Here is a 12059-nt window from a genome sequence, read left to right on the forward strand (position 1 = left end):
TCTCGAAATTAAACTTGGGTCTCCAGTCTTCCTCAGTTGGAAGAGGAAAGAGAGAGAGAGAGAGCACCTGAGGGCAGCGAGCTGGCTCCCTTGCTGTCATGTTAGAGTCTAGGACCCCAGTCTGGGTGTAGCAGAGCTCCCCCCACCCCCAGAGCATAGGGATTTTAGGGAGCCAGGAAGAGGGGTGAAAGGGCTACAGGTCTGTCTTATGTCTTTCAGCAAGAGTAGTTCTCCTTTGATCTGTTTTACTTATGCGACAAAGGAATTTCACATCTTTAAAAATAAAAGTGGGAAAACCACTGTCCTGGAAGAAACCATGTAAACCAGCAGTGCTGCCTAGCCCCAGGGAGAGCTTGGGCTCAGGGCAGAGCCCTGTGTGTGGCTCTGGATGACCAGTGGGCGAGCCACAGCTTGGGTCCCCCGTCAGACAGACTGGTTCTACGTGGAGTTAACTAAGCTCTGCTGTACTGAAGTCTCTCTGAAGGCCTCAACTTCTTTGTGCCATGAAGAGCACATCTATCCTTCCCGAGGGCTAGAAATGGAACCAGGAAGAACACGGGAACAGAACAGTTACAGCTGCAAGAAGGAAGAAGAGAGATGGTAGAGATCTGCCAGGCAGACCCGTGGGCAGCTCTAGAGTGAATGCCTGCTGGACTTCTTGGCACATTGGGCATGAGCTCTAAACTGGGCACCTGGCCAGGGGGCCGACGAATGGACGGCAGTGGACAGAAGGTCATTGGAAAGGGAAAGATGTTCACGTATGGGGCAGTGAGGGACAAGGTTGAGATGCTATAAGCTGAAGCAAAGCAGGCTGTCCAGCCACCTGCTCTACACTAGGTCAACTCACAGGGTGCTGGAAATAACCTGACCAGGGAGAATCCAAGGAAGGCTGGGCACGGTACTGAATGTTGAGCTTACCAGGGCTCCACACAGGACACATTCACAGGCCTCGTATCCGCCAAGCCTGGGAGTGCCAGCCTCTACCAGTGCTGGTAGAAGAATGTGAGAAGGAAGGAGCAGGTGGCAAACTGAATGTCCCAACTTGTCCTCGGCCTCCAGCCACAGCATGCATGTTCAGAGATCATCTGCTGCCCTTCTCCAGCCTCTCAGTCCCTGTTCAGCCTTATGAACCCTAAAAAAACTGCCGTTATACCCCAGGGAGCTCCATACCCCAGCCACACATGAGGTTTGTTTTCCTTCTGAATGGAAAGAGCCCGACACACACCCTTGACTACTCAGGCATTAGTGTATTAGGGCATCTTGTCCATAAACTTTCACACCTTATCCCCTTGTTTGGGGTAAACATTACCAGGTAAGCTATGTACTGCCTCGCTCCCTGCCAGGGGGACCCAGGCCACACTGGGGGCACTGGACACACCTTTTGCATGGCCCTGGTCAGAATGGCCATCAAGACCACCATCCATGGACCTCAAATCTGTGTGACCACCTCCCACATCAGAGCTGGCCTTCGTAGGTCCAGTAACTGAGAGGTAGAATTAATTTAGATAAAGATTGCATGTGGCTGTGTGTCTTCTACCTCAGTAAATCCTGGGACATTGCACACCAAATGTGTGTCCATTATCTAGACAGATAATGCTTTAGAGGAAAATGAGGCTTGATTTGAATATTCCTCAGGAACACACCTCCCTCCCCACCCATCCCAGACTTCCCGACCTCTTGTCTGGAAATTCTCCATTAAAGAGTTAGTGCCTTCCACTCCTTCCCTCCAGCACTGCTGGGAAATGTTTATAAATACAAAGACAGAGGGTTTCTCTTCCTCTCAACCTTACACCTGAGTGAGGGCTGGGCCCCCAAATTGAGGGCCAAGACGGAATTGTGTGGTTGGTGAAGAAAGCCTTGGCTAGTGGATAGATTTACTCCCTTCTCCAGTGTTTACATCCTAGAGCTGGAGAGCTCCCAGCTTTCTGGGGTGACTTCTTTCTGTTTAGGTACTAGCCTGGGGCTGTCAGTCCCCACTGCCAAACAGGTGCAGCTTGGGTCACACTGTCTATGGTGAACGCAGCTAGCGGCATGAAAAGGCCAGGGTCTGCAGCTGAAAGTCAAGGCCTAGTAGAGGATGATTATTGGGGCACATACACCCAGCAGCCTGTCCTTGCCTTGCACCTGGCTGGCCCTTGGGACTCCCCTCTCACCCCCATGGTGAGTAGGGTCATCAGTGTGGTCCTCTGGGGAAGGGGGATTCCGCCCAGGGGAGGAGCTGCTGTCACAGTGGTGACTCCCAACGCTGCCGGGAGGGACTCCCTTTGGGGTGTTGCTGGGTACCGGGTGGAAGGAGTCAGCCAGCTGTAGGGAAGGGACCCCCAGGAACCTCACACCAGCTGAAGCTCCTTTATCATGACAGAGACGGGGCTGAGAGAGGAGGTCAGGGGAGATGGAGCGATTATTCCTCCAGCACCCTGGCTCCTCGCCTGTTTTCTTCAGATGAAATTCTTTACATCATCCTCCCCAGTTTCAACCCCTCCCCTCTCCACCCCCGCCCCGCCCTGGCCCTGTGCCCATCCCTGCTGGCCACTGGGTCCATAGCCCAGGAGCCGCCTCCCCTTTCTCCTCCCCTGCGGTTCTTTCTGTTTTTCGTTGGCATCTGGCCGGGCATAGCCACCACCCTCCCCCTCACTCTCCCCACATCCCTTTGCTCCGCAGAGGTCCTGGCCGTCCCCTCTCCCCCTAAGGCAGCCCAGCCCTCCTCTGACTGGGCGGAGGATGCATTCCGTTAGTCCCTCCACTGCCTGCCCTCCCTCCTCCGGGGACCTGAGGCTCTGAGCCTGGCTCCCTTCCTGGGCTCCCTACAAACTGTCCCCTGCCACCCCATGAACCGTCAGCAGCCTTTAAGAAAACTGAGGGGCCCCCACAGCGCTGACCTACATAGCCGGTCCGGGCGGGAGGGGCTCTTCCCCAAGTCCCCTCGCCCTGGCCCCGCCTCCCTGCTTCCCCCCACTCTTCCCTGGGTCTTAGCCTTACAAACCCGAGAGGGCTTGAGTTCCCACCTGGGGCAAAAGGCGAGCTACCCCACCCCAAATCTGGGAAAATCCATGCTCAGCCCAGGACAGCCTTGGGTTTTCTGGGCATTCTCCTTCCCAAATATCTTGATGCTTCCTTTTGCCCAACCTTCCCCCACCTCCTCCGCTCCTGTCTGGGTTTCTTTTACCAGCTGCTGCCACCGCTAGGGATCCTGCCATCCTGCCCCCCCCCCCCCGCCCTGTGTTGTTGTTTTGCTCCAAGGAGAAGCCCCCCCCATTCCGTGCCCACGCCCCCCTCGGCAGCCTCACCCAGGCCCCCTTCCCTGCCGCTCGGAGCTGCGCCGCGGGTGGGGGCGGGCGGGGGGGCAGCGATGTTTGCATACAGCAGTTGGGGGGGTGCACCGGCTATCCAACCCCTCCAGACACATACACAAACCCCGACACACGCCCCGACTGAAACGGCGACAGCTCTCACTCCGCCCCCAACACACACTGACACAGACATACACACAGATACTGACACAGAAACGCAGCGGCAGACACCAACACAGACGCGCACACCCAGACACACGCACACGGACAGCGGCGCCGCCAGACCCGGGGCGGCCGCGAGCTGACCGAGCCCCGGGCGCACGCACACGCGAGGGAGCGGCAGGTGCACAGCGGCGCAGCCCAGACCCGCCCGACACGCGTGCCCGGACAGACCCGCCCGGGTACCACGGCGGCGGCGGCGACCCGAGCCCCCCCGCCTGCAGACAAAGCCCACGGCCCCCCCCCCGCCCCGCCCCGGCCCCCCCCCCCCCGGCGCCGCCCCGCCACCCCCGACTCACCGTCCTGGGAGAGGTTGGCCCCGCCGGGCGCCCCGCAGCTGGCGAGGAGCAGCAGCAGGGGCAGGACGGAGGGGCCCCCCATGGCGCGTCCCGGCCGGCTCCCCGCTGCGCGCTGGCGAGCCTGGGTCCCCGGGGGCGGGGGGCTGGGCAGGGGGTGGGCAGCGACGCTGACCGACAGGGCGCCCCCGAGCCGCTCGGAGCCCGGGGCCGAGGCGGGGACCGGGAGGGAGCCGGCGCTGCTGCAGTCGCGGGGATTAAATAGGGCGCTCGGAGCAAACCATTCGGTTGGAGGTGGAGGGGGGGCGGCGGGGGGTTGGGCTGGTCGCGGGGGGGCCTAGCTGCCGCATTCCCCACTCCCCCCGCCTCCCACACCCCCTCCGCGCCCTCGTGGTGCCTTCCACCTTCTCCCCCGGGAGCTCCGCCAGCCGGGCGCGGGTGTGGAGCCGAGGGAGGGAGCTGGCTCAGCAGTGGGACCCTGCACGCACCCCCCTTAGGCTTGGGGTGGAGGGAGGGGAGCCGGGCAGGGCCTGGGGCCAGCTGGCGAGAGCGGCCACTGCAGGCCTGGGCAAGGGCGTGCCCACCAGCCCGAGATCCTCCAGCCCCGCCCTCCCTCCTTTGGCAAGCGGGGATCCCCAGGAGCCGCCCCGGGGCCCCCTATCAACAGTGTGCCCAGCGACATCTCCCTGCGGGCAGCCAGTTACCCTGACCTAAACACACACCTCCCTAGTTCCCCTGACCCAGGAGCCCCCAGTCCTCTGTCCAGCAACAATGTGTGGCCCCAGGCAATTTCCCTTGAAAGGTTTCTTCCAGCAAACCTCCAGGCCGTGGGGATCCACGTTCCCTCGATCCCCCGTCCAAGAAAGGACTCCCCCTGTGACCCCTGATTTCACTTCAGACTCTTGCCCAACCAAGCCGACTACAAAGCAACTCCGAAGCGTCCCCGCTTAATCCTCTCTACCCTCCCCTTCCATCCAGACCTTCCTCCCAATATTTTTTCTCAATCTTTCAGAGGATCCTGTCCTTCCTTCTCAAGTTTTAGTAAGATTCTTGGGTGAATGGTCTCATCTGCAGACCCTCAGGAAGACTCCGCCTTTAGGAGCAATGCCTCGATGGCCAGAGTGGATGAGAGAGGCAGGGGGTTGATGCCTGGTGAAGAGTGCCGAGTCCTTGGGTTTGCCATGCTTCGTGATCTGAGTATCTCTGGAAGGGTCTTGCTGCATCTCAGAGACCCCTCGAAGGTAGCTTTGCTTAACCGTAGCTTTTGGGGATATTCCTAAATTTTAGACTCTCTGAATCGAAGAGTTTTATGTATATAAGGATTCTTTAAAACTATTTGGTCCCACTCCTTATTATACAGGTGCAGCTGAGGTCCAAGGTGGATTAACTGCCCTCCCAAGGTTACACTGACAGTTATCAGTAGAAAACACACGTGGTGGTTAGGCCAAGGGACGATATGGTCTCTAAAGTGTCTTCCAGTCCTGAGAGACCCTGGGTGCTTGTCCTCTAGCCCCCAGGTCAGTCCCCTTTCTGCACTGGTGACTGCGCCTCGCCACGCTAATCCTTAATGTTTGGGCAATCTTTCCTCCTCTCAGACAGGCACTCCCAGCCCTCTCTGATGGACTTAAATGCCTGTCATCTAGTAATTCAAGGACAAGGATGTGGGAAGTACTGTGTAGTTGGTAAAGCTGCATATAAATGTTAGTTGATGATAGAGAGGCCAGTGACTCTTCTCTGGGAAGATCCCAGAGATGTTGCTCCACTGTTTCTCTCTGTTTCTAGAATCTATCAGTGGTCTCTGGGAGAAGACCTCTGCCTGCTTCTTCATGTTTCCTGAGTTCGTTAGACTTACTTGCAGAAGTTTGGGGCTACCTTGGGCTGTCATGTTTGCTTTCCCATATCTCAGTGACTCCCTGACATCTTAAAAATCTCTACAAGATGAAGATGGAGAGAGTAGAGTAGTTGAAGCCTGGGCAGACCAGACTCTCTCCAGAGGGAGGGGAGACCAGAAAGGAAGATTGGTATTTCAGATAGTGGGGGGACCAGGTTAGCGTAAGTTTAGTCATACAGAAAAAAAGAAGGAGTGGCTGTGTTTTCAGAGAGAATGGGGCTTCAGAGGGGAAGGATCAGGCTCTCCTGGTTAAAGGGTCTTGATGGCTAAAGAGTATTATCTTTGCAGCTAGAAGAAGCCTTAGAGATCATCTGAGTGGTCTTAAGAGAGGACAGGTTAGTGTCGCAGGAGGGACGGGATGGACGGGATGGGGACAGCGGGATAGGGGATTAGTTCCCAAGCTCCTCCAACTAATCATCTTTTCCATCTGTTCCTCCACCGTGATCCCTGTCTGCCTGTTCTCACTTAATTCTCTAACGGCTGCTGCCCTGGCCCCACCCTCTACTGTAACCGTGTGGGAGGAGAGCCCTTTTGGAGACAGTCCGAAGAGCTAGCGAACGAGACTGCAACGCTCTTTTCCTACTGGCTCCTTTTCCCTTTTCTGCATCATCAGTATCAGTTTGGCAGCACGTTAGGCCCTGGGAATACGAAGCAGTCATTGGCTTTTAGAATCTTAGAATGAAAGAGTATTAGAGTTGTAAGCGACCTTCGAGATTACCTAATTCATGCCCCTTGTTGAACGGATGAGGAAGAGAAGACTCCGAGAAGTTAAGTGACTTCCTACGTCCACACGGCGGTGCAGAAAGGGGGTTACCCAGTTGGACAGAGGAGGCAGAGAGTATCCTGGGGGCCCAGAGGACCGAGGAGTATCATTGCCAGTACTTCTGAGCCGTGTACCAAGTGAGGAGTTGCTCAGTCCTGTGTATCTGAGTGGAAGGGTAGTTTCTCCTGCAGATGCGGATGTCTCCATTGGGAATCACTCCTTGCCTACAATCATTTTAGTGTCCTCTGTGCTTGCATAGCCCTGCAGCTCACAGGCTCCCGTTCACTAGGAGCAGAGTTTTACAAAGCAAGACTGACCTACTGGAACGACCCCCGTCATGTAAATAGGTAATAATAAAAGTATCCACGTTGGACTGTGATCGCATGGTTACGTTCCACTCTGAAATGCTGTGACATACACCATGCATCTCTAAGAGACTCGCACAAAGTGTGGACTAGGTTGTCTGTGGGATGAAAGGGCTGGTGGCTACAGCAGAGACTGGGGGGCAGCAGAGAAGGAGGGTGGAGAGAAGGCGGGTTCTGGCTTCCGATGCCCTGTCCACTCAGCAACAGCCTGGGGAGCTGGGGGTGTGGAATGCGGCGCTGGCACCGGTGCTGGGCTGGCCGCAGCTGTGTGGGCCCCGGGCATTCCTTTCCCCACGCTGCTGCTCCTGCTCTGGGCGGGGAGGGGGCCTGAGCCGAGTGGGGTGAATACTAGGTAATCACCAGGAGTGGGGTGGCCACACCTGTGGGAAACAGCTCGGAAGACTGGGCTCGGTTCTGCTCTGTGAGTCCTTCTTGTCTCTACGTCTTCTTTATCAGTACATCCTACGTGGGTTTCCACATTGCTCTTCTCCTTAATTTTCCACCCAACTAAACCAGTGTTCCTCATACTGTTCCCTACTTCCATTATCCAGTTTTAATTAACCCCATCCTCAATAATAACCTTCGTGTACATTTTAATTCTAACCTTAATTGAATTCTAATTTCATCCTAACCCTAATCTATTACAGACTCTAACTATTAATCCTAATACCAACCCTGAGTTAATTGTCAGTTTGAACCAGTATATTTACTCTGCCTGTTAAGAGCCCAGCACCTAGGAAAGCATCACGCACATAGTAGACATGATCACAGGTGCCACTGGAGAACCCACTGTTGGCCACATTTTGCACTGGGCACTTGACACGCGCAGTATCTGACCAAGGTACTGGAAATACCAAGGTACTGGAAATTCCAACCATGTGGTTGGAATTATTAGCTGCCTCACACACAAGAGGAAACAAAGGTGTGACGAGAGTCTGTCATTTGTTAATAGTGGGTCCAAATTCACTATTTAAGGTCAGCTTGCCCTTAAAACCTATGCTCATTCCTTTTTCTACCAACAAATACTTTCTTTTTTTAAACATTTTTTTAATGTTTATTTATTTTTGAGGGAGAGAGTCACAAAGCACAAGCAAGGGAGGGGCAGAGAGAGAGGGAGACACAGAATCTGAAGTGGGTTCCGAGAGCTGTCAACACGGAGCCCAATGCAGACTCAAACCCATGAACCATGAGATCATGACCTGAGCCGAAGTCAGACGCTTAACCAACTGAGCCACCTAGGTGCCCCTTGAATGACTTCTAAAATACAGAGTTTCTTGGATTATTAGTTTATATATAGTGGTATATATAACATATAAATATATATAGTGTATATATAATACACCAGTATATAAATATATATAGTGATACAAAATAGAAACCAAACAAATAAACCAACAAAAAGCCCAAATCTCCCTGCCCAGAAACCCCACTGACACTTAAAACATTAATGTATTTATAAAGTTAAAATAATCAAACTATAGAAAGAAACAAACTGAAAAGAAAAGCCTCCTTTTCCTTCCCAAACTTGCTGAATTCCAACCGCCCCCCCCCCCAACCTCAGGCGGGGGGGACATTGTTGGCATTGAATTTGTCCAGCAGCCCTGCCTCCCACAGCATATCAGAACAGCACACAACGTCAAGGTCAATACCTACCCATGAAATCACCCTATGCATGCATATGACTTAGGCATAAGAATCACTAGACAATTTGAATTTATGATTAACAGTGACTGTTAAAAGGCCAACGACGTTCCAGGTGCTACACGAAGTTCTTTCTATTTAGTATTCCTTTTGGTGTTCTCGAGCTTTCTTGGGCAGCAAGCATTACCCCACCTGTACAAGTATAGTCGTGTCTGAGCCTCAGGTGTAGATAAAGCTTGGAGAAGCCAAGTGACTGGCCCAGGAGCACAGAGACTTGGCTGAGAGACCCAGGTTTTAGACACAGATTTGTCTGACTCCAGAGCCTCTGTGTTTAGCTCCTGGACTTTGCCAGGAGGCTTGTTAGAGGGGAGGTCGTTTGAGATTTGCTTTGCAGGAGGGAGGAGGCATTGCTTGATATTAGAGAGAAGGCTGACCTGAGAGGCTCTAGGAAGACGCAGATCGATCTGGGAGGAGGCAGTGCGAGGGGAGACGGAGCAGGACACCCAGAGCACAGAGGGGAGGAATCAGTGCCAGGTGCGCATAATTGGGGACGGAAAAATAGGAACTGAAGCTGGGGACAGTGTCTGTGATACATTCAGGCAAAAATAAAATCAAGCCATAAATGCGTGTGCCACTATTCCTTCAGCGACGGGCTGATTGATGTATTTCAGAAAAACAGTAGACACATAATCGTCTGCAAACAAAAATACATATTTTCGGCTACATAGGTATCTGCAGCCTCTCCGACGACTATCTCAGCCTCCTTCGCCTTGTGTTCTGTGCTCCAGCAATATTAAATGGCTTGTAATTTCCCAAACACACTATGTTGTTTCATGCCTCAGTGTCTTTGCACATACTATTTCCTATACCTGGATTGCCTATCTCATTAAGTGCTTGTGTTATCTATTCAAACTTTGATTAGGTGCCACCACCTCTGTGAAGTTTTCTAGCCTGAGATAATCACTCCTTGCTAGGTGCTACCAGTATGTGGACTATCAGCTGCCTCTCACCCCCCAGCCCCCACTGATATGTCATGTGTTTGTCAATATGTTTTTCTCCACTAACTGTGAGCTCTTTGAGGGCAGGAATGATACTTCATGAATCTTGTTATTCTCAGTGCTTAGCATAGAAACAGGAAAATAGTAAGCTTCTCAGTTGATTCTACTGAATTTAGCTGAAATGATGTATTTATAAACACACAGGCTTGATGAACCATTTTTTTCTCCAGGCGGACATGCATGTAAATAACCACATTTCACTGGCATATTCCCTGCAGTTAATGTATGTGTTCATGTAGACACAACGTGTCCAAAAGAAGGTGAAGGATTCTAATATATATGCAACATATTTCCATCCACCTATTCAAGATGCATTTTTGTAATTCTTGGAATTGACTTGAGAGCTTGCCACATCCTTTGGGGGTATATTCAGTTGTGGAAAATTTTTGTCCTTGGAGGATGGCTTTTAATTCTGAAAATAGCCAAATGTCTTAGGATCCAAATCTTATGGATAAGAGGTGGTTCACATTGGGTAATACACAAACAAGACTTGGCTGGGAAGTAAGAATAAATGACTTCCAGGTTGCCTAATACGTTGATTCTTCAAAGAGGAGTTCTAGAAAATTTCTGAGCAGTGGCGCTCTGGTCTATTTGTTAATACAAACAAAATGAAACAAGAGTGTTGTCAATTTGTACTCACCCCTGGTGGACATACATGCTTAGATGTTAAGAACACAAAAAACCATGTGTCCAAGAAGATACATCCTTCCTTCCTGCCTTGATTTGTACTTTCTTGGTTTTTTATGTGCAATGCACAATGCTGATTGAAATCGGGTATTTTGACCCAGCTGTTTTGTGCAGGCTACAAAAAAAATCTGTAAACCCCCAAGTTTTATTTTTTTCAACTGCCAAATAAAACGATCAGTGGATGTTCTCACCCCATCTCCAATTTCCACCCCGTTTTTGAGCCTCGTTTTATCTGTGGGTGAAAAATGCAAAAGTCAGGGAAAAGAAAATATCCAGGGATGCAAAATACGTGGTAATTAAGACCAGTCTGACAGTAATGGTTTGCTTCTTAGAATCATAAGATAGGAGTGAATGTTAAAAAATGCTATAACAAAATGTCAGTGTCTGGTGCTGGGCTCTCGAGATGAGCAAGTATGAAGCTAACCTTTAAGGAACTCAGAGTCCAGTAGGGAAGATGGGCATGTAAACACATAACTGCTACAGCCTGTGATAAATACCATATATGGCCCTGTAGAATCCCAGAAGAGGCAGAGATTACACTGTGGGAAACCCTAAGGAATGAGGAGGAGTTGACCAGGTATAAAAAAGATGGAGGAATTAGAAAAAGAGGGGACGGTGTATGCAAAGCAGGAAAGCAAGAAGTAGCATACCCAGTTGTCACCGGATTGTTCAAGAAGTTTGTGCCAGAGATTGTTCCTACTTCTGCAAACTAGGAGCCATGGGAGGGTTTTAAGCAGGGAAATGTCAGGGCAGGATTTGCATTTTAGAGCGATAACTCTGGCAACAGTGATGGATGGACTGGAGGGTACACATCATTTGACTCAGAAGCCTGACCCTTCTGGGACCATGACATTGAAGAGGACCCACTGAGTGTGGGCTTGTCTGGTCCTGTGAGCAGGGTGGACACAACACCCAGAACACGGTTACAGGACTCAGCCGTCAGTACAGTGTGTGGCCAGTGCTGTGGGGCACGGCAACCTGAAGTTGTGTAGAGGAAGGGGGTAAGTACCGTGAATAACGGTCTTGGCTTGCCAGGGAATGAGGCACTTTCCAGAACTTGCCGTGTCAAGATTGGGAAAGTCAGGGACCAAAGAGTGATGGTTGGTCAACAGACCAACCTCAATGGCACCTGTTACTGAGACTATCTCCTTGGCAACCAGCTGGGGTCATCTTCAAGGCAGACTGGAAGGGAAGAAAAGCTGAGTGAGTTATTTTATGTTTTAGGGGAGGGCAGGGGGAGAAGGAGTTGGGGGTAGTCATGATTCAGAATAGCTTGGCCAGTTAAACAGAAAAGAGAGAAGAAAGGCTAAGTAGGAGACTGAGTGGAGGCTGGTTTCTGCCCAGGACCCCACCTCCGCTCCCTGAGATCCTGGGCTCTCTGCTGGCGGTAGAGAACATTGCAGACTCAAAAGAGCAAGCATTGCAAAGAGTGAACATGTATATTTAGCTTTTAACTCATGCATGGGGTTTATATATTCATGCATACACTTATTCATTCAATGTTCACGCAGAGCTTACTAGTGTCCAACACTGGGCTTAAGTTAGGTCATTTAGTTTTCACGTATGACTTGTAGATTATATCACCCCCATTTTACAGATGAGAAAAATGAGGCTCAGGAAATGTGCTAACTCCCTTTGAGTCACACATTAACAGGTAGAGCTGAGATCTTAATTAGGGTGTGTCTCCAAAGTGCCCACTCATTCATTCCAGCAAAGCAGTACCACCACCTGTTGCAAATCTTACAGATGCCCAGGAGATTCTGGATCTGCATCTTCATAGTAAAGAATGCCAGCCTTACTGTTACCAAGTGTCCCCAGATGATGCCTAGACCCCGACAGCCCTGAGAAA

The 12059-nt window shown here is 51.5% G+C and overlaps 1 protein-coding gene across 2 annotated transcripts in view; it reads right to left on the reverse strand.

The window, feature by feature from the left end:
* The window catches only part of CADM3 (cell adhesion molecule 3), a 29346-nt gene extending 25327 nt beyond the window's left edge, over positions 1–4019 (reverse strand). For both annotated transcript variants that reach the window (XM_039246394.1, XM_039246393.1), the window contains exon 1: positions 3809–4019. In XM_039246394.1, coding sequence (XP_039102325.1) covers positions 3809–3890 — 82 coding nt within the window. In that variant the 5' untranslated portion in view covers positions 3891–4019. The remainder of the gene's footprint in view (positions 1–3808) is intronic.
* Positions 4020–12059: the final 8040 nt, after the last annotated feature.

The sequence above is a fragment of the Hyaena hyaena genome, unplaced genomic scaffold (genome assembly GCF_003009895.1).
Source record: "Hyaena hyaena isolate Hyena2069 unplaced genomic scaffold, ASM300989v1 scaffold_281, whole genome shotgun sequence".
Classification (NCBI taxonomy): domain Eukaryota; kingdom Metazoa; phylum Chordata; class Mammalia; order Carnivora; family Hyaenidae; genus Hyaena; species Hyaena hyaena.